This window comes from Coturnix japonica, chromosome 14, assembly GCF_001577835.2.
Source record: "Coturnix japonica isolate 7356 chromosome 14, Coturnix japonica 2.1, whole genome shotgun sequence".
Lineage (NCBI taxonomy): Eukaryota > Metazoa > Chordata > Aves > Galliformes > Phasianidae > Coturnix > Coturnix japonica.
Window position 1 is genome coordinate 11713978 of NC_029529.1, and position 26298 is coordinate 11740275.

General features: G+C 48.5%; 1 protein-coding gene across 3 annotated transcripts; it reads left to right on the plus strand.

Moving 5' to 3' along the window:
- Positions 1-1684: 1684 nt before the first annotated feature.
- On the plus strand, positions 1685-26083 carry SEC14L5 (SEC14 like lipid binding 5). Of its 3 annotated transcripts, none has more exons than XM_015877339.2 (17): positions 1685-1807; positions 4502-4597; positions 6483-6558; positions 12946-13095; positions 13213-13344; positions 15635-15763; positions 16378-16597; positions 17633-17745; positions 19268-19457; positions 19737-19825; positions 20356-20426; positions 20688-20859; positions 21045-21179; positions 21330-21467; positions 21703-21948; positions 22171-22349; positions 22968-26083. In XM_015877339.2, the coding sequence occupies exons 3-17, from the start codon at positions 6496-6498 to the stop codon at positions 23071-23073; spliced, it is 2133 nt and encodes a 710-aa protein (XP_015732825.1). In that variant the 5' UTR covers positions 1685-1807; positions 4502-4597; positions 6483-6495; the 3' UTR covers positions 23074-26083. The 3 variants fall into 3 exon arrangements, with proteins under 3 accessions (XP_015732825.1, XP_032303618.1, XP_015732826.1); XM_032447727.1 differs by lacking the exon at positions 1685-1807 and adding an exon at positions 1866-1929; XM_015877340.2 differs by lacking the exons at positions 1685-1807; positions 4502-4597 and adding an exon at positions 5132-5338.
- Positions 26084-26298: the final 215 nt, after the last annotated feature.

Sequence of the window (26298 nt, forward strand, 5' to 3'; positions counted from 1 at the left end):
CCATGCCTGTGTAAGAGAGCCCCACACTGAGCAAGGAGAGGAAGAGCTCTTTGGCTAAAAATGGGTCCTGCAGGTCATACCGAGCTGTTAAAATGTGAATCAATGAGAGTTTCATGAGCCACGGCAGGAGATGAAAGCAGTCCATGTAGATGGACATAACAGTGTTTGAGACACTCACAAAGATGTAACTGAGGAGTACCAGCAGGGTCAGCTGTTGGCCCAGCAGCTTTGGGGGTCACATATCCCTTTCCTGATGGCTTTCTTTTGTGTTCTTCCTACACAGAGCAGAAGTTCAGTTCCAACCTGTGGGCTGGGATCTCTTGTTCCCTAATGAAACCAACCAAAACTAGGTACGAGTGCCTAATTTAACAGCTGCAGGATGGGGAGGTTGGGCAGGCAGCCACCTCAGCATTATCTTGAAAGGTGAGTGTAGCAGAGGGCCATTAGTACACCATTTATCTGCAGTCTGATGGGTAAGGTAACTGAATCTGCTGTAAGATGCGCTGGACTGGAGCTCATTAGATCTCCTCTTTCATCTCCGTCAGTGATCTCTGCCACCTCACTGCACGACCTTGGCAGTGTGTCCCATCTCACTTTTGCACCAGAAAAAGAGACTTGCAGCAGCAGCTGATGTGAGCAGCACAGGGCAGGCAAAGCACGAGGGACCCACAGGAGCTCCAGTGTTTTTTGCTTCCTGCTCCTTCTAAGGAAATGTAACATTAACAGAGGTGGGAGAGGAATGCCTTTCCTCTGAAAGCATCCTGAATGAGAGAGCATAGGGTAAAGGCAGATGTGAAGGCAGATGCAGGGCTTGGATGACTTGGTTTCAGCACCCAGCCCTTCCATGCAGCCTGCAGGAGATGCTGACTGCTCTGGCCATGCAGGATGTGGCTTTCCCGGAGTTCTGCCATTTGAAGGCTCTGTGTGTTCTTTGCAGAGCAATGGCAGGGCCGGCCTGCTTGGTTGGAGGCAGCAGAACATTTCAGGAAACATTACTGATCAGAAATAAGACCACAGCTTCCTGAAATGCCTGCCCGGAAAAGGAGATGTTCTCCAGCTCGAAGTGATAAGGAAGCAGGAAAGGAAACACCATCTTGCACAGTGTCAGCTGGCGCCCAGGGAGATCTTGAAAGGAGGTTTTTGAAGGTGTAAGACATCGCAGGGCTGGTCTCCCACATCCCCTCCTCACCTTCCCTTGGTGCCCACAGGTGCCACCAGCCTGGGCAGCTCCTCCTCGGATACAGCCACATCCTGAAGGACGGAGCAGAGCTGGTGGCACCAGCATCGTCCAGCAGGTGGCCCGGCAAGAGGAAACCACTCCCTGGATCATTGAATATCCCGACTTGGAAGGGACCCATAGGGACCACAGAGCCCGACCCCTGGGCCTGCAATGAGCATTGTGGTCCTTTGCAACCCAGGCCATTGTGAGATTCAACCCTTCCAGTGTGCCCCAGCTCGGCCCGCCGGCCACGACCCCAGGAACAATAAGCCGAGCTCCGAGCACTTCACTACGGTAAAACCGGGCTGTACCCCCCGGTTCGGCTCAACCCACCGAACCAGCCGGACCTGAACGAACCGAGGCGGGGATTGGGGGGGGATTGGGGCGGAGCTGCGACCCGCAGCACAATGGACAGCGCTCTGCGGCGCCGCGTGCGCTGGGGAGGGGCGGGCGCGGGGCGGTTGAAGCGGAGCCGGGGGCGGCGCAGCGCTGAGCCGGGTCGGAGCCGCCGCCGCTGCTCGGAATGGGGCCGGCCCGGTTCCGATGTGGGCGCGGTGAGGACGCGAGGAGCCGGAGTGGAGCGTTTCGGTGAGAGTCGTGTGAGCGGTTCGGTTCGGGGCTGTGCTGGGAGGGGGATTCCGCCCTAATCCCGGTGCCGTGGGGAGGAGCGTTCGTAGCACAGGTGGTGTGGAACTCCAGGGCTGAGCACGGTGAGCCGCTATTGAATGCGTTGATGTATTTGGGTCAGTTCTGTCTTAAAGCCCCCCTTGGCTTTAAGGCTGGGTTAAACCACGCGTGTGCTGGGCTCGGGGCCGCGTGGTTCAGCTCCTCCGAGCAGCGCCATTGGTGCGTGGGTAGGGGAAGGGTCGCGTGGTGGCAGCGGTTGTACCCTGTGCTCTGCCTGGGCCCAAGGAAAACGCGGCCGTGAGCTGATTGTTCCCTTCCTGCTCGGGGTACCCGCTGTGCTGTGCTGTCAGGGCATCATCCCACATGGACTTGTGTCTATGTTAAGCTGGGGCGCTTCTCTGTTATGTCGGAGCTGTTGTGTGCATGTGGGGGCAGCAGAAAGGGCTCCGTGTAACCCTTGTGGGTGAGGAGTGAGGGCTGCCCCTCCAGGACGCTTTCTCTGCTGCCAGCCAACAAACTTCAGCTGCCAGGGAGTCAGAGTTTGGCTGCGTGAGTGAGAGAGGTCAGCAGTGGCTCTCTGACAAGAGGATTCCCTACTAAGTATTACGAGATAAAGGCATATAAATATTAGGCATGAAGCTGATTTTGATGCTTGCGTGGAGGAAATGGCTCACTCGACAAATATTTGAGAGCAGAATGCTTACGCTGTTCCTTTTTCTCCTTCCCCCTTCAGCCAAAGGCTCTGTTCCCTATTGTGTTGTGCAGAAGGTGGAAATGCTGTCGGGGTGTTTATGTTGTCCGCCCTTGGTTGTAATCCACCACTGGACTCACATCCGTGCAGGGTGGCAGCGTGGGGGCCGGGCTCCCAGCAGCTCTGCCCTGCTGCCCTCCGTGCCCCTTCATGATGCTGTGTGCACAGCTCAGGGCTGAGCAGAGGATGGAGCCCTGTCTGAGATGACATCGGCTCCTAAAAGACAGCAGTGGTGTCTGCTGGCACCATCCCATTCCTTACTCGAGCTGCAAAAGACAAAAGCAAGTTTTGGTGTGCAGAAGCTCTAATAAGCATCCTGCAGCTTGGTGCCATCTTGTTATTAAATAGGTGAGGCATCTGTGTCAGCACCTACCACAGCAAAAAGCTCTCGAGGCAGAGAGGTGTCGTGCACAGCTTTGTGCATTGATTTGAAGAGGGGGGATTAAAGGCTGCAGCCCCCTTGGAACCCTCCTCCTTTCTGGCTTGGGGACAGCTGGCTCTCAGGTGGTGGAAGACAATTTGAGGAAGTCTGGAAGTCTTGCTGTTTTTAGCTGGGCTTTATGAAAGCAAACAAACAGAACCCTCAAAAACCAGAACCAAACACAAAACCCGCTCGGTGCTTCTTCCTCCTGCTGACAGGAAGCTGCCATGGGTGGGAGAAGTGAAGAAAAGCTGTGGCTGCTGAGTTCTGTCACCCAACAGGCAATGCTGGGATAAGAAGCTGGGCTTGTGGGCTTCAATCCGAGGCTTTATGTATATTTAATTTCTAAACCCAATTTCTCATTTCCAACCATCTGGCTGTAGTCTGTCAAGTCAGCCTCTCCTACAAAGAATAGAATAAAAGTTAAGCATATGGAAAATCCCTCAGGTGCCTGCTGGGTGATTCTAAATAAAGTGGAAGCGTGTAGTTAATGTCACTGCCTGTCCTCCCTCTGCTGTGTGCTGCCATGCGTGCTCCCTGCAGGAGCCCTCCCAGGCTCAGCTGATACTCAGTGATAGCTCTGTGTGCTGCACGTGCACTTCTTGTCAGGAGCTCACCTTGTCCCTGAAATGCCACCGAAGTTGCTGTGAGGAAATGGTGTGCAGTCAGGGCTTGTTTCCTTCTCTCTCCAGTGCAATGCCAGGGGTGTATTCTTGAGCTCACCATTAGCTCGCTGCCATGCAGGGTTAGGCTCAGCTGCAAGGTGCCGTAGCAGAAGGGTCATGCAGGGAGCCCCAGCCTAACAACCCTGCGTGCCACTGGCATTGCTGGCAGCATCGTGGGGCGCTTTATGCAACGTGGTGGCTGCTGCTGCCCAATGCGTCTAGGTGCGCAATAGCTGAAGTGCTTCTAACATCTAATTTGGATGGTTACAGGGATTAGCTGCATGTGTTGCTTCAGTGCACCGGCTGCTCCGGTCTCTCTGAGTTTTTCAGGCTGCTTTGGGCTTGGCCAGACCCTGGTGTTACCCATCGTGTGGCTGCAGGTCTGCCTCTGGGTGTGGATTAAGCCATTAGGCTGCAGGTTACTGAATCACTGCTCTTCAGCCCAGTTTCCTTGTGTGCTTTTGGCCAGATGCACAGACAAAGCAGAACAGGCAGCTGGGCTACTAGAGGCTGCAGTGGTGTGGTGGGTGTTTATGGAACCAGATGTGGTTTTGTACTTGTGGAGCTGCTTTCTGGGCTTTATAAAGAGGTTGAAAACATCTGTTTCTAACTTGTGTGAAATACTTGCTGACTGCTAAAACAGGTCTTTCTTTCAGGTCTATAAGTACTAGGAGGGTGCATGTCTTCAGCAAACCTGGCTCAGCAGCCTTCTGGTAGCACATGGAAATCCTACATCCTTATCACCACCCGTCATCTGCCTGTATCCCCATGCACAAAGTCACTACTCTCACTGCCTTTCTGTTTTCTTTCCTCCCCAGGAGTTCTAGCTGAAGACCCTCTTGCTTTGAGAAGCAGAATGACTGCTCAGTCTTGAGGAGGGAGCACAGAAGATCTGCTGGCACGCTCTGCCCAAGGTATGGAAGGTTTCTGGGTCAGGTGTGAGTTATCAGCTGTCTCTCTTCTATGGGTACAGTACTTTCTGTCCCCTTTGCTCTAAATTCCCTCAGCCAGAGCAAACCTGTGGCAGGCTGCTGTTGCAGCTGCAGGCTGGCATAGCAACAGAGCGGTCCAGGCAGTGTGGCAAAAGCTGTTTGCCTACAGCTCATGCCGCTGTGTTGTTCTTCTGCTGCCTTTATTCCTGGGCTGTGGGTGGCTCTAGGCTGCTGTGTCCCCGGGCTTTCTCCTGCAGAGGTCTCTGACCCCTTCCTACAGCAGTGCCAGAGTTCCAGGCTTAGCAAGCAAGGCTAGAACTGGCAGCAAGCTGACAGCTAAAGAGGTGTGACAAGGCTTCTCTTGCTATATTTGCACTGGCTCGGAAGGTTCCCGCACAGCGTAGGTATTGCGCTTGCATAATCATATTACAGCGTTGCATTACAAGGTGCCCCGTGCCTCTCTTGGCTCGGGTATCTGATATGTGATAGCAGCCTGGGCTTCCTGGCTGTTTGCTTGCTCCCACTCCGCTCACTTCACTCTGAGGTGGATGCTGTGCTGATGCCTTCTCTCTGCATTTACTCGCTCTGCGAGGACCGGCTTTTAGCATCGGTAAAGCTCCCAGCCAGCCAGCAAGTCCTGGTTGTTGCTCCCTGGGTAACGTGATCCTCTGCAGGGCAACTCTGGGACCGTGAGAGCCTTCTACAAACATTCCCTGCTCTCAGGTACCCAAACTTTTTAAAGCTTTAAAGCCTTTTTCCCCCCTCCCCAGCTGAACGCTTGGATTTTTGTATTGATGGCATTTTGCAGCAGTTCTACTAGAGGAGGATCTGCTGCCGGCTGCCTTTTAAGTTGTTTCACCTCCAGTTTTTGGCTTTAAATGTCAGGGATAAGTTGTCTTGTGCTTGGACTGTTGAGTTCAGCTGTGCTGCTCTGTGTGGTGCTGCCAAGGGCTGCGTCTGCTTAGCAGTGGAATTTGAGCAGGGTGGAATCAGCATAGTCTCAAACCAGCTGCCCAGTTTGGTGTTTCAGATGTTTTTGGATGGCATTAATGGGACCGACATAAAGGTTCCCAAAAGGATTGTAGGAAGCAGCCCGAAAACCTTTATAATGGCTTATCTGCTTCCTTGAGATGCCTGTTATTGACGCGTATTTAAGGGTTAAAACCTCAGCAGGAGAGTGTGAGGGAGGAATCCTGATGAGAACAGTGAGAGGTGGCTTGGAGAAATGAAACACTGAGAGCTGAATTGTTTCCATTGCATGCAGTTATTCCCTCAATTCAGCTGCAGGCAGTGGGCATTCAGGCAGTGGGATGTGATTGCCAGCTTAGCATCAGGCGTGTTCTCTAAGCACGCTGTTTCCTTTTCCTTTCTTTCAGTGGGTTTAAAACAGCAAAATGCTACTTGGAGCACTGAAGTATTTAAAACAATATACATGAAGCTGTGCAAGCTTTCAGCAGGGGGGTTTGCATAATGGTATTCAACTTAATGCAGAAAAAAGAAGGGGGGTGGGAGGGGAAATTGCCATGTAAGCTTTTGCAAGGTCCCTGGGAGAGGCTGCCTTTTCCAGGTTCTGGCTTGATGTCTCTGTTTTTGCTTTAATTATTGTGTGTTTTGAGCTGTAAGTTGGAGTAGTGCTGGGAAGCAGCAGAGGACTCTGCTGTGTGCTGGGTGTGTGCTGGGCTGGGGCTGAACGCACCTACCTGCCTTTCTTCCATCAGTCACTTACAAAGTGAGGCCGGGCAGCAAACAGACCTAAAATCTCTATGGGAGTGAGTTAAGGCTGCCAGGTCTGTCCATGAGCATTGTTGGAATGGGTCAGGGTCAGTTATCAGGGACCTGAAGTTGTTCAATCTGATTGGTATTACAGGTGCGTGCTGAAGATGGTGCAGAAATACCAGTCCCCAGTTCGAGTCTACAAATACCCTTTTGAGCTGGTCATGGCGGTGAGTAACACTCAGCACTTTGACTTCTCCAGCTGTTGCAGGCTGCAGCCTCAGGCCAGTGGGAGGTGGGGACTTGCAGTGTGGTTAGCTTATCTTCGTGGCAACCTTCTGTGGGAGTGCTGCAATAACACAGGCTTAGCTCTCGCTGTCTTTTGTCCTTCCTTTGTTTTCCATGACAAATAAGGGCCAACATCCGAGTGTTTTCATAGAGACGGTTCATTTGTCACTGCAGGGAAGAAAACAAACCAACAACTTGTAGAAACTACTCATTCATCATTTCAAGTTAAGCACTGGAAGGAAAAGACTGTTTTGTTGTAGGCAGTGTCCGTTTGTTGCTCTATGCCATCTTTGCACTGTCACCAGATGCCGTTCTGGTCAGAATCTCTCTAGATCTGATCCCAGTTGGTATCAGGCTGCCCAGAGAGGCTGTGGATGCTCCATCCACCCCTGGAGGTGTTCAAGGCCATGTTGGATGGGGCCCTGGGCAGCCTGACCTAACATTACATATGGAGGTTGTTGGCCCTGCCTCTGGTGTGGGGGTTGAAACTCCATGATCCTTGAGGTCTCTTCCAACCCTGGCCATTCTATGACGATAGGATTTATGTATCATAACATTCTGTGTTAGGATTGGATACCAGTGCTTGTAATGGAGATACTTGGCTCTGGGTTCACCTCTCTGTTCTCGCTGTCTGTCTAAGTAGGATAACCCTCTCTAGGTGCCCATCAATAGATTGGCTGCTTGTACAGCGAGCTGCCTCTAGACAAATCCTTTGTAAGCTTGTTAGCAGAATGCCTAAAGGCTGGAGTTTGATGGGTTTAGTTTTCAAGTGGTTTAGTTTCGTTTGTCACGTTGAAAAACTGGAAGCAGAATTTAAGATTCCCTGGGATTTCAAGGTTGGGATCATAAATGTCGTCCTTTAGGAGCTCAGCAAGCTCAAATTGCGGTTACCTTAGCAAAGTTATTAGCCCTCTTATAAAGATTAAGTTACTCGGTCCAAGGTCACCCAGAGGACTGTGTGGTAGCCTAGGGAACTGAATATAGACCCTGCAGTCCCTCTCTAATCTCCTGTGAAAATCACGTGTCCACAGCAGGGTCTGCATTATTACAAACACTGACATTTTGAAAGCTTCTAAAGGCGGTGGCTGGGCCTGGTGGCAGTCCATACAGGTTGGATACAGGCTTGGTTATCATCTTGGATGTGTTGGGATGGAGCTCTTAGTTAATGTGGAGGCAGCGTGGATCTCACAGAGCTGTCAGGCTCTAGCTGTCAGTTGCTGGAAGTTTTGCAGGCAGTGTAGGCGTGCAGTGAAGCTGTTTTGCTCCTCAGCACATGGCATTGCCGTTAATCTGCCTCAACAGAAATCTGACAGCAGCTTCCTCAGTACTGGGAACCTTATATTCAGCTACTTTCATCTCTCCTCCTCAAATGCTTTCTGTGAACCTTTGGAGCTCAGTGTGCTCGTGCTGATGCTTGTGTCAGGAAGGTAAGGATGGCGTGAGCAAATTCCCAAACATCTCCCTGTTATAAGGGTCTCTGTGCACTGAAAACATTTGTAATGGGGAGGGTGAGACTCCTGGGGCTCTGTGCAGGCTGTGCTGTGAGTTAAGGAGGGTTCGATAGGAGAAGTGTTCTCCCCCAGAATCTCTGATGTTTGGATGCTCTGATAGCGACCTATGCAGGTGCTTCCTCCAGTTATGAGGACCTGAGAAGCAGGGTGGTTGTAGCCAAATGATTCACTGCATCCTGGCCTTGTTGAAAGGCATTGTGTTTCCCATGCCTTTTGTTGAACCCTGCCACCAGGAACACGATTTGTCTTGCTGGGGCTTGCACAGTGCGCACTGTGCAGCTCATCCTCAAGACAGCACAGGGCTGCACGTGACAGAAGAGCCCGTGCTTTCACTGTTAATACCTTTATTATTGTGCATCTCTGGTTAATTGTCTATGGATTTACACTCTACTGGTTACTAAGGCTTCTACTGCTGGCATTCTGGCATGAGCAGGCAGTAAATTTGACAGATGTACAGAGTCCTTCACATTGCTTTCCCCTTCTTGTTCTCTTTGCTAGTCCTGTGCATCTGAGAAATAAGAAGGGATATAAAGGCTTAGAAAGCATCTCCTGGTCATGCAGGAGTTTTGGTTGTTTTTTCTCTTCCTCTTACAAGCAGAGTGCTCCCTTCTTTATAAACAAAGGATCATCTTCTCACACTTGTCCTCATCCACAGAAGTGATTTTCGTGTGCTTTGTTCCTATTCTGTGCTTGCATCAAAGGATCACAAAGTTGCTCTTCAAATTACAGCCAGTGACATCTTTGACTTGAAAAGAATCTTGAGTGTTTTTATCTTGCCTTTCCCTCCCTTTTCCCTTCCCCTTTTAAATGTAGCTGTTCAATCCAGTGGTGTTCAATCCATCAACATGTGCTGCTGAGTTTGGTTTGGATGTGTGGGTCCATAATGTCTAATAGTACAGGAAGCCAGGCTAGGAGAGAGACTGGATTTTTCACATTATTTGTTGCCAGTGAATTATTAGGTCAGGTATGGCAAGGATTCTTTCCCTGTTAATTTTCGTGGTGCATTCAGCCTGTTAGACTTACAATCTACATCTACCACACTTGAATACTCTGTAGTGTGCCCTAATTTTGCTTTGTTTCCAATGCTACAGGCCTGAAATAGCTGTGCACTATGGTCTTTCTGCACAGAAGTCTCTCAGCCTTAAAGATCTGTTAGGGACAGCCCATCATCTTCCCTCTGTGTTGGTCTGCAAATAGAAACTTGGCTGTGTGAGGTCCTGATCTGCCACCTGTACTTCCAAGCAGCTCTATTACTCTTTCCTAGTTGTAGAAGCAATGCAGTTCTCTTTGCATTTACTTGATCTGAAGTTCATTATTTTTCAGGTAAGATCAACTTAACGGACCCACAATGCTGGGTGCTTCTGCATCCCTCCAGTGTGGTCTGAGTGCTAACGAGCTTGCTGGCAAGTTTAGTTCAGGCTGCAGATGTTACTGTTTTTATCTCAGAAATGACTTCCCATTGAAATTAGTAGTAAAAAAAAGAGTTCTCCATCTTCCCTCTCATCCTGTAGCACAGAGCTGTAGCACACAGCTGTATCCCATCAAAAGCAATTAGTTGTGGTCCTTGTGTGGGGTGTCTTTCTCATTGGCCCAACCAATTATGTCTCTGTCTTCTGGTATCCTTTTGTACCAGCAGTGACAGGGGGTTTGTATGCACAGTCTTAATTGAAAGCAGCTCGTTGCTATTTTAGCTGTCAGGATTAGCTGTAGGAGGAGAAACTGAACGCTGTTGAAGTCCTAATGGCTAGAATTTCCCTCCATGCAACTTTCCCAAACTATTTTTGCTCATATCTTTTCAGTACGAGTATGCGTTGTATTACAGATGTTGGCTCTTTAGGAAGCTTTACATAATGACTGCTTCCCGTCACGTTTGGCACATTGGCTTTATAAAGAGGTTGATTAAACCCTGACACATTGTACGTGCTCTGCTCCTTGATGCTGTGTTTCTCAGTATTTCACTGACTGGTGCAGTGATTCTCTTCTAACACAGCATCTAAGCCTTCTTGTGCCGGGTGGGTGCTGCAGTTCGGCCCAAACAGCTTGCAGTACACCTTGGTAACAGAGAGAACGGTGTGTGAAAGCAGTGCAGTGTACAAGCAGAATGATGTCTAACAAGGATGGTGTTAGCTCTGAGGGTGTGTTTGGTGTGACAAGTTCAGCATGTCTTCACAGCCCATCTGGGTCTCGCAAAGGCTGCTGCTGTTGTGCTGTATCAGATGTGCAGATCGGCTGTCAACTGCGGAGCAGTATCTTACAGCACCTACAGCACAGATGCGCCATAGAACACATCTTTGGGCCTTGCCTTACACTTAATTATAATTACAGACTCCCCAGCTGGGGCTCCAAGCCGTCATTAATCTGGGAACATCCCAGGCTGATTTTTAGACAAAGTAGAATCTTAACCAAGATACTTGATGCTGGTTCACAGCTTCTGCTCTCAAGTGTGAGCACTGGAAAAAGAAAAGCACTTGCTGCAGGGAGAGCAGAGCGGCTTCTGGCAGCTGAAATGCTTCACAGGCACAGAACAGCAGTGGTTCAGCTGTGCAGAGTGGCTGAAAAGACTGGAGGATTGCTCTCAGTGCAGCACCATTGGAGTGCCAGAGGGGAAGTGCGGTGCTTGTTGCCCACTGTGTCCTTGGGTAACCACAAGTGAGGTGTGGTTGAGCTTTGCAACCTGCATGCCCAGTGCTCGAAGGCTCCTGGATCAGCTGATGTAGGTAACAACACAGATTTCAGATAGTGTGGAAATGGGGTTTTTGCTTGGCAGTGCCCTGGAGATTGCAAAAGAATCAAAGTGCAAAGAGGAAAATGTTTTAAAACAGCTTCTCTTGTTGCTCAGTCCCTGTAATATATGGCATGAAATGTCCCAGGAGTCATCCAAACACTAGCTAAGAAATGGATGCTTCCCTACAAAAGTGACTGTACTCCCTATAGCAGGATTGATAGGGATACAGAACGTGCCTACTGAGCGCAGACAAATCATCTTTGGATCCAGGTGGTCTGTCTCCAACCATTGTCCACGCTGGTATTTTAAAGGAAGGCAGCTTCCCTTGCCTTTATTCTTGCCATGCTTTGAAGGAAGGCTTGTTGTGACTGTCAGAAGGCACTGGGTTAACTTTCCATGTGCTTACAGAGGATTTAGTGTTGACTCAAGACGTGCTGCTTTGGTGTGACTTGATGGCTTGAAACCGTGCTGTCAAGATACACTATAAATATCCCATCATCTTACTGCTGAGAAGCACTTGGCAACTGAATTCTGAAAGCAATGACTCCTGTGTCAGCTGGGATCATTCTTCACAGCTGTATTCAGTTGTTCAGTCCCTGTGCCCTGCCACCACCTCCTCAAGTTATTAAGCTGAGAGCGAGCAATAGTCAGGCAGAGCTGACATTTCTCTTGAGATTATGGTGTGGGACGCTGCCCCTTGGGCAAGCAGATGATGTTTGTCACAGCTGCTGGAAATGGATAGAAGTGCTTATTTCTGGGGATGAGATGCTGGCTGTATCCATGCACCCAGGTCTGCTTAGCCTGCACAGTGGACATCATACAAATCCTTTTGTTAGACTTGCATTGCCAGTGCTAAGACTCCATTATAGCTTGGCAAGAGTGCTTTAGGAATGGATGAATCCAGCACCATGTGTGGATTTGGAGAGTAGTTGGATCATTTGAGCAATCTGTATGGCATTGTCCATGGTTTCACCTGCTCCAGGAGCAACATGGAATCTTATTGCTTTGGAGAAGGATTCATTTCTCAAGCTTCATTCAAGGAGTGCGGTTTGGGGCTGGAATGGATGAGCTCTGAATACTCCTTGCCTGGTGCAAGGAGACACAATATAGCTGGAAGTTCAGCTTGTATTCCAGTCATGTCTAGGAGACTTTTTGCTCTTCTGCTGAATGTATAAGCATAGAAGTTAAATAATAAACTCTTGAGCAAGTAATAAAATAGGTGAGAGAACTTAGAACCACCATCAAAGGTTGAACCTCAAACAGGGTGGATTTCCTTAAGCTCCTAAGCACAGCGGCCTGTCCAAATTTGACCCTGAGTTTACGTAAATCATCCACAGTTCTTAAAGCTGCTTCTGGCAACAACAGATTGTCGTGCCAACCAAGCATTACTTTGTGAGCCAGCCTTTTTGATTTGGGGCTGGTTCACTGAGCAGCCTGCGTGTGATGTAACACTTGATTGCTGTGTTTTGCCCTTTAAGGTGTTAGTCACCCGAGATGTCTGCTTCCTTGCCTTCCAAGCTCTGTGCATCTTGCCTGTTTCTGCAACAGGTAATGCCAAACATGCCCAACAGTGTGGCAGTCATTCCTGGATAAGGCATTGCTTCTGTGATTGTTAACAACATGGTTTTGTTTCTGCTTTGTGTGGGAAAGAAAAGAGATGTGAAGACATGCTTAGCTGCGTGACTGGCACAAGTGGATGCTAATGGTGTTTATGTGTATTTGGATTTAACTTCACCCCCTTCATTCCCTCCCCTTTGATTAGAGAAGAAAGGCAGCCATGCATTGGGCTCTTAGTGTAAGGGAAACAAGTAGAACCATAGAATGGCTTGTCTTGGGAGGGACCTTAAAGATCTTCTTGTTCCAAGCTCCCTGCCATGGACAGGGTTGCCAGCCATTAAATCAGGCACTGGATCAAGTGCTAGATATGCAGCTCAGGGCCCCATCCATTTTGGCCTTGAGCTCCTCCTGGGATGGGGCATCTAAACTTCTCTATAGGCAGCCTGAATGATTCACAGCCACTTAGTCCATCTGGCCAGAAGCAGAAATATATAGGTATATACATTTTACTTCAGCTCTATTTATTTTACTTCCAGGCATATGAAAAGCGCTTTCCTACATGTCCAGAGATCCCAGTCTTCCTAGGAAGTGAAATCCTGCATGAATCCAAAAGCGACGACGGAGCGATCCATATCATTGAACGGAGCTGCAAACTGAACGTGGATGCTCCTCGGCTGCTAAAGAAAGCAAGTGGAATCTAAGGGGCACGGAGTGCTGGGCTTTGTTGGCTGGTTCAAATCAGTGAAGATTCCTAACGTTGTCCTTTCTCCCTTTTTCCCCTTTTGGCTTTTCACCCTTCTCAGATTGCAGGGGTAGAGTACGTGTTCTTCATACAGAAAAATACAGTCAACTGGAAGGAGCGAACTCTGCGCATTGAAGCCCACAATGAGACTTTTGCCAACCGTGTGGTCGTCCTTGAGACGTGCAGCTACTCAGTGAGTGCCTCGACCCTGTTTGTCTGTGAAGAAATTATTGGGAGTCGTGTGTTAGAGTGTAAGGCAACATTTCGTGAGTGAGTTTGAGCACTGGACTGTGCTCTACAGTTTGATAACAGGAGTCCATTGGGTTTTGGGGAACAAGTCTTTCCCAGTGCTTTCATGGAGCATGGGAAGCTTCCTTAAGTTGACTTCTAGTTGTAGTGTTGGGATCTGGAGGGAGAGCAGAAAACACGACTGGTGCTCCAGGATTGACAGCGTTCCCTGAATTTCTTTCAAGTTGAAATTTGGGTTGGTAAAGCACCAGGAGCTTGGACACGTCTCTAGATTTGGGTATTTAGGAGGAAACTTGCATTGCCAGGGAGGTTTGGCAACTGACTTCTCTTTTTGCCTACAAGTGAAAGTGTTAGCATCTATTTTATCTCCATCTTCTTGCTCTAAACAAAGAATCACATAACAGAATGACCTGGGCTGCAAAGGCCCACAGTGCTCATCCAGCTCCAACCCCCTGCTGTGTGCAGGGTCACCAACCAGCAGCCCAGGCTGCCCAGAGCCACATCCAGCCTGGCCTTGAATGCCTGCAGGGATGGGGCATCCACAGCCTCCTTGGGCAACCTGTGAACAGTGCGTCACCACCCTCTGGGTGAAACATGTGGAGAAAGGTCTTATGTGTGTCCTGGGGTGCCTTGCTTTGTGTCTGTTTCTTCGGCAGCAGGGTGCCATTTCACTGTAATTGTGCTATTAGGGATCAGTCACCATTAAACAGCTTCAGCTGTTTCTTGAAGCGATCAGATACTGCTTTTTGTTCCCTAAACAAAAGTAGATCCCATTACTTACCTGCCCTCTCAGCAGCTGGATGGCAGCTCAATTTCTTGGGGGTGAGCAAACTGTGTGTAGCTTCTGCTTCAAGCAAAACAAATAGCTGGAAAGCTGTCCACCCTTTTGGATGGTGACGGGGAGGTTCCTGAGCCAAAGATCAGTCGGTGGCTACGTGGCGTTTCCCAAAAATGACAGGAAATCAAACTTCCATCACCATGAAGGGTGTTGACAGTCATGAAATACTGCCAGGTCAACTCTGGGATTGCTCACGCTGCTGCACTTGCTGATTTTGGCTGTGCTGCTTCTCCGGCTTGAGTCCTTCGGAAGGAAACGTCAGCAGCTGGGCTTTGAGGAGAGTGCTCTTCCTGGAACAGAGTGGGAGCAAACTGTCTGCATCCTCAAGATGGTTCTCTGCTCTATTTTTACCAGCTCTCTTTTCACCACCAGGACGTACCGGAAACAGGTTTATTCTCATCTTTCCTTTTCTGCAGTGTTCTGTGAAGCAACTTGCAGAAATTTGATCCTTCTCTTGCGGCTGCTGTATTTTTCCCTAAGGGAATTTGTGTCCTTTGTAGAGCTCGCTGTGTATTTGTGAGTGGGCTGGGTTTTCCTTTCATACTAGTTCACAAACAGCAGCACCTGCAGAGAGGAGGCAGAGTCCCCCCAGAATAGGATTAAATTCAGAAGACAAAAAGAAAAGCTTGTGTAGATTGTAACCATATGTAGGGTAACCAGGGGGAAACAACTACATAGAGAAGATGGATCTTAGGGGGAAGTTTTTCACCCAGAGGGTTATGATGCACTGGAACAGGTTGCCCAAGGAGGCTGTGGATGCCCCATCCCTGCAGGCATTCAAGGCCAGGCTGGATGTGGCTCTGGGCAGCCTGGGCTGCTGGTTGGTGACCCTGCACACAGCAGGGGGTTGGAGCTGGGTGAGCATTGGGGTCCTTTGCAACCCAGGTCATGCTGTGATTCTATGACATTGAACTGGCAGTGAGAAGATGCCCGGTTTGACCATGCATGCTGTGTTTAGTGGGGAAGGCTGATGTTCAGTGGCTGAGTTTCCTATCCAGAGGTAGAAAAACCTTTTCTTTTTCTTTGCTATAGATTGAAAGATTGTCCTGAACGTTCCCTAAGGAGGTTTTTCCATGACAGTTTCAAGACAGCTGTCTTGCTCCTATTTTAGTTCTGCTATTAATGCAGCTGTTCAGGTGTGCTGGGTTTTAAGCTTATTTTCTTTGTGAGTGTGTGGAGTGCAGCTTCAACCACAAAGGTTCACATGTCCAATTCACGACATGCTTCTGTAACTCATTCAGTCTGTTGGATCTCAGCACCCTGTAGGAAGCCTCTTTTGCCCCTCTGTGTAGCTCTGGAATTAAATTCAGCCCAATTAAGTACCAGGAGTGAGGGCCCCATGGAACTGAGCTGCCTGCTGCCATCCAACCCTGTGTCTGTCTGTCTTTGGGTTTAGGTTCACCCAGAGAACGAAGAGTGGACGTGCTTTGAACAGTCTGCATCTCTTGACATCAAGTCATTTTTTGGCTTTGAAAGCACGGTGGAAAAAATTGCCATGAAGCAATACACGTCAAACATCAAACGGGTAAGATGGGCTTCCCTTTTGTGCCATTACAGAAGTGCCTGCTGTCAGTGCATCTCTGTTTTCTTCTCCGTAAAATAGGCCCACTGTAGCTTTCTGTTGCTGCTTGTGTCTCTGGAATTGCTCAGCAGGACAAAGGAAGAAAAAAGCCACTGTGCAGTGAGCAGAACCAAAGTGTTCACTGAAATGCTTCTGTGCAGGGGAGGGATCAGGCTGTGCCAGTGGGTGCTGTGGTGCCAGGCTCCTCAGACACTGAGGACACTGTTCTTATGCAAGAAAAAGCTGTGGCTAAAAAGCAGCAGCCTGTCCCTCCAATTGCCCAGGGGTGAGGTGCTTCCCTATGGCTGCAGAGGAGCAGCCAGGCTGACTGAGAGGTGGTAGGGTAAACATGTTGTAAGAGACTCACAGCACTGCAGTGTGCCAGGCTGGTGTTGTACTCTGCCATCTGTATGTGCTGATGTTTCTGCTGGAGGTTCGTGCAGATGGAAGGAGGCAACTGCTTTCCTCCTGTTTATCTCTAATAGTGATAGTTGTCCATCCCAAGGAGGAATCTTTGGCATCTTGCAGGCTTTGAGTAGATGGGATAATTCTTCCTTATGTGAGTTTTCCTCTGTCAGGGCAAGGAAGTCATTGAGCACTACCTGAAGGAGCTGATCTCCCAAGGAATCACGTTCATCCCTCGTTGGACGCCTCCTGTGACACATGGACAGAAGGCAGAGCAAGTCCCAGCCACCAGCCACGAAGCCAATGATGCACCACTGGAGTCTGGGGCTCACGGAGCTACCAAAGAGCAAACAGGCAGCTCCTGCCCCCCAGCAGAACCCATCAGCCCTGATGGTACGCAGTGTCCTGGCAGTTCAGATACCCCGAGTAGCACTTCATAATGAGCTCATTTATGTTTCTTTTTGTCATGAGGGTTTTTTCCTTCTCGGTTACTGTTGGGAAGAGGGAATGTTCTTTGCCTTCTTCAAGAACAATACAAACAGTTGATCTTTTTTTCCTCCCAATCTGAAAGGCCAAGAAAAGCTTTGCAGGCTGCATAAAGGGTGATTTTTGAGTATAAAGAAGAGCCCCAACCCTTGGCTTTCAGCTGATATGTAAGACATTTTATCCTTGAGAGTGGAGAAACTTAAGAGTGCCCTGAGCGCAGTGCCAATGAATTACTAGCCAATATTTTGCCCTCTTCAGTGTGAGTGTTCTCATGGCTTTGTTTGGTTCTGTGGGTTTTTCCCCATACCCATCACAGAATGGAACCTTATCTTTATGTGTATTGACACCTGCTAGACTAAGGAAGCTTCTCTGTCAGAAATGAAGAGAGCAGTTTAGATCACTGATGTTGGAAATAGCTGTTGCTTCTCAAGAGCAAAGAGCTGCTCTTTCAGCTGAATGTAACTCAGGGAAAAGCTTGAAATTTGGCACTTTCCAGGGTTCTGCTCTATGTGGGCCTTCTCTGTAGCTTCTCTTTATTGGAATTTGCCTGCAAACACGATCCAAATCCATATAGGAGCTGGGAACAAGAAATATTTCTGTGCTTTGAGATTAACTTCAATCTGAAAGTGGCAGATTGTGTCTAGCAGAAGGGGAGAGCAGCTCTCTTTCTGTTTATATTCATGTTCATAAAGTGATTAACTTCCTCGAGTCTGTTTCTCAGCTTGCCAGCTCTGTGCATTCTGTGTGGGTGTAGCACTTGCTGCATATAATTTCTATATCATCAGCCAGAGACACCGGCATCCTGTGGGTGTCCAGTCCTTATTCTGCAGATAATGCTATCTGCTGAGTAAAAAACATTGTGAGTAACGTGATGTGTAGAAATGACCACGTATCTCTCTCCTATGTCACATCTCCTCCAAATTGCTCTTTTTCTTTCTCCAGCTGACAAATTGGATGCTGATTACATTGAGCGATATCTGGGCCAGCTGACTCCAATGCAAGAGAGCTGCTTGATCCGACTTCGGCAGTGGCTTCAAGAAACTCACAAAGGCAAGGTGGGTAGATAACACAGAGAGAACCCTTCTGCAAGTCTGAAAGCAATTGTTCTCATAGCTCGGATGTCCAGCAGTAAAACTCAGTTGTGATAATTGTGTGTTGAGACTCAGCTGTCATGGCAAGGTGAGGTTAGGGTCTGGAATGGAGAGCAGCCTGTGTGATCTCACAGCAGCTCCCAGCAGCATCATGGACTGCAGCTGCAGCCCTGTGTGTGTTGGAAAGCCTGTGCTGTGGTACCCAGGTGTAGTGGTTTAGCTGTGCATTTACAGTGGGCACTGATCAGGGCTGTAAGGGATGGATGGATGGATGGATGGATGGATGGATGGATGGATGGATGTTTCCCAAACCCTGCAGGATGGGGTGGAGTGGCAGATGTGGTAAGCTGTGCCAATAGCACAGTCCTTCTCTCTTGACAGCTGCAGCTCATCAAAGAGGCAGTTAGTAACGCCTAGCTCTCAGTTAGTGCATGTCAGCAGCGTGCTGTGCCTGTTGGATCAGGCAGGCTGTGTAAGCTGATACAGCCAAGGGCTGAATTCCTTTGAGCAGAATTCATCCTGATCTTGTTTTAATCTCCTTTATCAAAATGTGCTGTTTCAAATGTGCTGTAATGTTTGTAAGCTACCTGGACTCCTCTTAGTTGAGGGAGAGTCTCTGTATCATCTGTGGATGTGGATGGAGAAAAACTTAAGCAGAAAACAGCAGGCTGGAGAGAATAGCAGTGTGTGCTATTGGGCTCTGGGCTGCCATTCATGTCTGCCCTTGTTTCAGCCTGCTGTCAGATGGAGGGGAGTTGACAACAAGCAGGCACGAAGCAAAGGGCAGGGATTCCCAGGTGTAGTTACATTTGAAATAGAGGATGTGGGTTTTCAGGTCATCAGTGACGTGTCAAATGAAACAAGTGTGGGCTTTCTGTGATGGGCAGGAGATGTCTCTGCTATTGGGTGTCCAGCTGAAAATGAGCCCTAGATGAGAGCAAGGCTGTGAGACTTTATCCATCTGTGTGTTCTGCTCGGGTCTCAGTTTCAGGTGGAGGAGGGACGTTCTATATGTCGGCTTGCTTTGTTCTGCAGGTTTTTCTTTCTCTTAAAGGCCAGGAAACGGTAGCTGGGAAAGGTTAAAGTGAAAGCAGATGGGCAAAGTGAAACAACGGCCTCTTGGGGAGGCTCTGCGAGTGTGTGCGGCGACTCCTTCCTCTTCAGTCCTCCTGTTTTGCTGTACTGCCCCTTTCCAAACAGGCAATGTAATCACATTCCTCGTTGGCTCTTGTAATGAAGGGGCAATGCTGGGATAGATTAACAGGCCCATATCTCTCCAAGGGATGTAGGTTTGTCACATCTCTTATGCTCACAGCACCACCTGCTGCACTGGGCTGGATTAGGAAAGGAGGAGGGGGAAGATCTTCAATCTTTGTTATCATGACTCTGAGAATTTAAAACCTGGTGCCTGCCCTGTGGGATTGTTTGCATCCTTCATGGTGCGGTGACAAAAGCATCAGCCCTCAGAATTAATCTCTTCCCTCAGATCCCCAAAGATGAACACATCCTTCGATTCCTGCGGGCTCGGGACTTCAACATTGACAAAGCTCGGGAGATGCTCTGCCAGTCCCTGTCCTGGAGAAAGCAGTACCAGGTGGATTACATCCTCCAGTCCTGGAGGCCCCCAGCCCTGCTGGATGAGTATTACACCGGAGGGTGGCATTATCAAGACAGAGGTTAGAAGCTTCTCCCCCCACCCAATACATTGATCAGTGTAGCTTGCATTGCAAGACCTCATAAGTAACCTGTGTTTTTAGGAGAAGGTTGTGTTGGTCCTTTAAATGCTGACAAAAGATTTTGAACATCTGCAAATAGTCAGCCTCTCTTTTTTGCTGTTAATCCTTTGTTTTCTCTGCACAAATGATCTGCACACCTTCATTCACTGAAGGTCTTTACACCTATAGGCATTTCAAGGTCAGTTATTGTTCTTTTCAACCTATGTGTTTGTTTTGAAGATGGGCGACCTCTCTACATCCTCCGCCTTGGCCAGATGGACACGAAAGGTTTGGTGAAAGCCCTGGGAGAAGAGTCACTGCTGCGACATGTAAGACCTACGTTCATTTCCAACTTGAGGAGCTGCATTTCCCTTGGTGTGTAGAAGTCTGGCTGTAGTGCAGCAGTAACCTACATGCCTGACGCAAATAATCCCTGTGTTTCATGGCCAGCACCCCCCCAGGTTATACCTTTGGCATAGCATAGCTTCTCTGTCTTCCTGTGCAGGAGGTGGTGTTTCTGTAATGGTGTGAATGAACCAGAAGGATATTATTCTCTGGTAACATGCAGCTCAGCTGTAAGCTTTGCATGCCCCTCTATGCAACTCAGCTAACAGCATTTGACCTTGAGTCTCTCGCACTCTTAGATTTTCAGTGTCTGTATCTTCTGTGTTCGGCTGAACTTCTCAGCAGAGCAGCTTTTTTACATGTTTTCTCCATATGCAGACTCTGCTTTGCACACTCTAAGTTCTCAGTCTGGTATATTACTGGACTCTGTATGTTTTTTGAGAGGTTTCAGGAGCTCTCCAGGTTCCTCAGCCATACTTGGGCTAATCCAAGTCTATGCTGTCCTTAATTTCAGGTTCTGTCCATTAACGAAGAAGGACAAAAGAGATGTGAGGAGAATACCAACCTCTTTGGGCGCCCCATCACGTTAGTACATCCATTTTTCTTGTATCCTCGTAGACTTTGTAGTAAGAGCAATAACTCTGTGGGGGATTTTAGGTGAATTTCTTAGGGTTAAGCTGCAAGCAGCAGTATAGTCTGTGTCATACAGTCAGCTCTTGTCTGGACTTGGGGTACCTTGCATAGCAGGCCTAAATGCAGATAAACTCTACAGCTCCATATGGGTTGCATGCTGAGCAGCTGCTGTACAATGAAGGTTCTGACTGGTCGTCTTTGTGTTCATTTCAGATCCTGGACATGTCTGGTGGACTTGGAAGGGCTGAATATGCGGCACCTCTGGCGGCCTGGAGTCAAGGCCCTGCTTCGTATTATTGAGGTTGTAGAGGACAACTACCCTGAAACTCTGGGGCGACTGCTGATAGTGCGAGCACCCAGAGTTTTTCCTGTGCTTTGGACTCTGGTAGGTGAAATCAGGACTGCAGGATCATAAAGGCATGTACAATTAGCTAGATTGTAGAGTTATTCAGGTTGGAAAGGACCTTAAGAACCGTGTCCAACCATGACCCAACCACACTGCCCTAACAGTCTTCCACTCAATCATGGTCCTCAATGACAGAGGTGTCCTTTCTTCACTTCTTATTTCAGGTCAGTCCGTTTATCAATGAGAACACAAGGCAGAAGTTCCTTATTTACAGCGGGAATAACTACCAGGGTCCAGGAGGGCTGGTAGACTATGTAGACAAAGAAGTGATCCCAGACTTCCTAGGAGGAGAATGCATGGTGAGTTTTCCTCCACATTGTGTAGGTGGAATCTACAATGGTTAAGCTCCATCAAATCTCCTCCTGTGCACCCAGGTGCGGGTGCTCAGACTCAGTGGTTTGCCATTGGCTTAGTATTTACCCTCATACTTGTTTGTCTGGCTCTTCCAGTGTACTGTCCCAGAGGGTGGGCTCGTTCCCAAGTCACTTTATCAAACAGATGAAGAGCCAGAGAATGCAGATCACATCCGGCTATGGACAGAAACTATCTACCATTCTGCAAGTGTCCTCAGAGGAGCTCCACACGAGGTACAAACCAGAGCAGCTCTGATACCGGGGAGAGATGGCATAAAAATGGCTGAGCAGGTGTACTGGGGCAGCAGCTGGCAATGGGAATCAAAGGATATCCTTAGGAATTGAGGCTGATCCTTTACCTGACAGGCCACAGCGAAAAGTGTGTTTGCAGAGTGGGAAGGTAGAGGCTGGCTGCTATAGGAGTACCAGGCTTGTTACTGTGCATGAGCTTGCTGTATTTCCATTACAGATAGTAGTGGAGATTTTGGAAGGGGAGTCTGTGATCACCTGGGACTTTGACATCCTGAAAGGAGATGTGGTGTTCAGCCTCTTCCACTCAAAAAGAGCTCCGGCAACAGGTCATAAAGAAGCCACGTTACCAGGTACCTCTGCTGGTGGGGACAACGTGCAACTGATTGACAGGACGTGGGTCCTTGGTGTGGATTACAGCCGCATGGAATCTCCTCTGGTTTGCAGGGAAGGAGAGAGCATCCAGGTGAGATGTGTTTGTGTCCTGTAGTCCTGGTGTGCTCCAAAATGGTCTATTGGCGGAGAGGGGAAGGAACGGGTGGGATGGGAAATCAGGAGTTGCTTGGAAATAGTTGTCATGGCAATCCTCCTCTGGATTCCCTGTGAAAATCACTACTATTGCACTACTCCCACCAAGTCATCCGTTATGAGACTCACAGCGGTCACTCAATGCCACTCTTACCTCCAGGGTTCTCATGTGACTCGCTGGCCAGGCTTCTACATTCTCCAGTGGAAGATGCATGGTCCCCTGCCCTGCTCTGGCACTACCCTCCCTCGGGTGGACGATGTTCTCGCCTCTCTGCAAGTTTCCAGTCACAAGTGCAAGCTTATATACTACTACGAGGTGCTTGCATCCAAGGACTTCAGGTAGGAGATTTACTCTGCAACCTGCAGAGCACTGAGTGTGACTTTAAACATCCAGACAGCAGTGATCTCTAGAAGGTGTGTGTTTAATTACTAATAATTTAAATGGTCACAAACTCAGTATGTTGTTACTTTGAGAGGACCTTCCCAACAGTGTGTGCATCTCTGCAGGATCTGTTCAGCCTCCTTTAACGCAAAGCATCCTTTTCCAAATCATCCAGTAGTTTGAATACTTTGCAAGGACTGCAGTAGGAGCTGGAAGGGACTGTTAGGTAGACTGGGCTCACTGAGCTGGGCACTCCCAGGGGGAAGCAACTACATAGAGAAGATGGATCTTAGGAGGAAGTTTTTCACCCAGAGGGTGGTGACGCACTGGAACAGGCTGCCCAAGGAGGCTGTGGATGCCCCATCCCTGCAGGCATTCAAGGCCAGGCTGGATGTGGCTCTGAGCAGCCTGGGCTGGGCCTTTGCAACCCAGGCCATTCTATGAGTCTATGTATACAATGGGACAAAAACTAAGGTACTACTCTAGGCAGTACAGAAAGCTGATCTCAGATAGATGAAGATATCCATGAAATAGCAGCCTGCCTTAACAAACACATCCATTTTGTCCCATGACAGGGGATCTATGTCAAGCCTGGAATCTTGCAACAGTGGATTTTCCCAGCTGAGCGGAGCCACAACATCTTCCAGCCAGTCCCAGAGCAGCTCCCATCTCTCCAGATAGCAGGGCTGTGGCTGCACCACAAGGAAACATTGCTCAGGGCTTCCTGGCCGCCCCGGAGCTGCTCATGCACCAAACCAAAGAGCCTGCAGGGGCTGAGCCGTGGGGCAGGCGCTGTGTGAGCACAGACAGCAGCCACTGCACAGAGGCTTCTGTTCCCAGCAGGGGACTCAGTGCTGGAGCAGCAGCTGTTGTTTTCTATCAGATTCCTGCTGCTCAGTAGGATATTTCTTACATTGTGTGTTTGGGCGAATGTCAGTTTGCATGAATTTGTGTATTACTCGACTCTCAAGGGCTCCTTCCAATCAGTCCTTTTCCCCTCGCGCGGTAGAGGAGACTGATGTTGCCTTATCTGATTGGTCTGTAGGACTAGATTTAATTCACCTGTAGCAAAATGAATCTCGTTTTCTGAGTGCCCAGGGTACCAATTGCTCGTCGGAAGGTAAAGCGGGCATTTCAGGTGCAAGGACTTGAAGCAAGCTGTAAATACTTTAATACAGATAGGATATTTTAGAGATTAGATCCAGGTCAAACCTAAAAGCTCTTCCTATCTGACAGGATGCTATTAGGAAATGTGTTGGATTGTTTTTAACCCACTGAGACACACAAATGTTCTCTAGAAAGTAAAGGCAGAGAACCTGCCGCCATGGGCAGCATCTTTCCTAAAGATACCTTTCCTTTTTCCTCAGGTTTACAAGCAATAATAGGTGGATCTGACCCATCTCATCAGAGTAGGTGGGGAACGAATCAAGTGATAAAGGGCTACGAAAAGCAATATTTTATCTCCTGAAGGCACAAAATGCTCTGGCAGTATTATAGGAGTCTTTACAACATGAGCTGACTTGAAAACTGTAGAGAGGGAGGACAAAAGAAAAAGCATGTATGTGTCTGAGCGCTTCCTGAAATGTATTTATTCAAATAATGGCTTATTTGAAGCTCACTTTTAACTTATTTATCATTTGAGAAACGAGTATTTATTAAATCCGATTGCTTTTTATTTTTGAGCAGGGTTTATTTTGTTTTAGAAAGGAATAACTGCTGGTTGGAGGATGGGATGCATCTCCTCCTGATCCTTGTGCAAAGGGTGTATGCTGAGCACTGTGTGCCTATGAGGTCCAGTTAGAGCCCAAAGCCTCACGGGCTCTGGAGGAATTGCTTCCCAGGGCTAAGAAGTGTTGTATATAGGAGTTGTGAGTATGTGGTGCTGGGCTTGGGGCAGAGTTGGAGCAGTTTGTGCTGGAGGTGTAGCTTCTTCCAGCGCAGCAACTCAGGTATCCACGGCCACGTTTCTGAACATGGTGGTCTGAGCAGACCATCTTTCTTCGTCTCTCGTTGAGCTTTTCCTAATGTCAAAGAACACGTGCAGGTGAGGAGATGGCATGCATGGATTAATTCCTTCTGACCTTGTTTCTTTAAACCGGTGATTTTTTGAAGCACAAAGATGAAAAGAGCCCCAGTAATTGGAACAAAAGATGACAACGTGCCCATGTGAGTTGCTTGGTGGTTTTATTGTCCTTTTCTTAAGGAACAGAGCCAAGGCAATGCCTCCCCCAGCTTACATCACTATGTGAGTGTGGATCAGGTAACCCAGTTCTGCAGGTCCTGGGGTGGTTCTGACGTCCTGGAGTTCCCCAGCTGGGCTGCACACTTCCCCATCTCCCCCAAATGAATTCTGTCTGTGTCTGGGATTTCAGCATGACTGGAGTCACACAGGGGGAAAAAGCACCAGAGATTCAAGAGTCCTGGAATTAAAAGTGCACGTGCGTATCCTGAATGAGGTCTCTGATGAGCTGGGCAGAGGTGGAGGGCTGCTCCTGCATTGCTGTGTGCTGAGCTGAGACCTCAGATCAGTTGAGACCAAGTTCTGGGTTCTGTTCCCAATGTCTCCTTGCAGATCTTACAGGCCAGGACCTTGGAAGGGAGCTGGTGACGCAGCAGGGCCTTGCAGCTGGTTTTCAGGACTTGGGCCACATTCAGGCATCCAGCTGGGGGTTTAATGAACTCCTCAGTTAATGAGGACTTTCCCCTGTTTCAGATGTTCCACATACAAAACATACTGCCTACCTCAAAGAGCTGTTGCCACGTTTAATGTGTTTGAAGGGAAATGGTCCTGTGGGTGATTTGGCACACAGCACCGTGCTGTTGTTTACTACTATGGCCATACGTGTAACCTTTGTTCTTAGCAATCCCTGCAGGTCCACCTCGTCCTGCTGCTCCCTGCTTCTGCCTCAGTGGGACTGAGCATGGACACTGCACCACAGAGGGTGGATGTCACATCAGAGCAGCCATAATGTGACCGAGCCACTTGGGTGAAACGTTTTGGGGTAGAAAAGGGCTTTTTAATGGCTGTAGACAGAATAGATTGACCCCTGATTTCACTAAATAGCTGAAACGCTGTTGACTTCTCCATTCTTTGGTCAGCTCTTTGTTGTATCAGCTCTGGGCAGCAGCGCCAGCTCTTCTTTCTTACCTGATGTGCTCCCATTGGGAGCCAAGTCAAGCAAGGAGCTGGGCTATTCCATCCTAAGGCCTAACACTGACCTGTGTCCATCAGGTTCCTGCATGCTGTTGGCTTTCATGTTTTCTAGCTTGTTTGTAATGGTGATTCTTATGAGTAACTATTTCTCTTCTGGAAGGCTAAATTGGTATCGTGTGATGTGTGTTGGCTTTTAATGACATCAACATCCACTTCCAAGCGATCAGCTACACATAAACTAAATGGGCATTATTATTATTATTAGAAAGTTGTGTTACTTTCTGTCCCTCGCAGCTGTCTGGTTTTATTCACTGGGGTCCTGATTTCTCTCAGCCAAAAAAGGAGGAAGGAAAAGAACCGAGGAGCTTCTCTTGAAGAGCACAGCAGCAAAAGGCCGGGTGCTCCACGCCACGTTACGTGACAACAAATCCAATGCTTAAAACCTACTCAGTTATAACATTTATGAGATTAAAACAATGCAGTATTTGTAAAAGCTGGACATTTCTATACATTGGGAATAAACCTCTCTGAAGTACATCCACCCGTTTGATGAAACTCAATTCTTCACGTGGCAAACCCTGAATGTTTCAGCACACGCAGCAGGTGATGTTGTTTTGCTTGTATCCAGCTGCTTTTACCACCTAAATAACTGCAATGTCTTTATCTTTTCCTGCAGGAGCAGCACTTGCTGTTTATTTCTACACCACGACAGTTTAGTACGGGCAGCCCTGCAGCTTAGACTTTAATATGGG

What these genes read in the sequence shown, in the direction of transcription:
- SEC14L5 (XM_015877339.2), top strand. Translation starts at nt 6,496, where the DNA reads ATGGTGCAGAAATACCAGTCCCCAGTTCGAGTCTACAAATACCCTTTT. An exon ending in CTTTTGAGCTGGTCATGGCG is followed by an intron (nt 6,559 to 12,945) that starts GTGAGTAACACT and finishes TTTTACTTCCAG; the next exon opens with GCATATGAAAAGCGCTTTCC. An exon ending in TCCTAGGAGGAGAATGCATG is followed by an intron (nt 21,180 to 21,329) that starts GTGAGTTTTCCT and finishes TGGCTCTTCCAG; the next exon opens with TGTACTGTCCCAGAGGGTGG.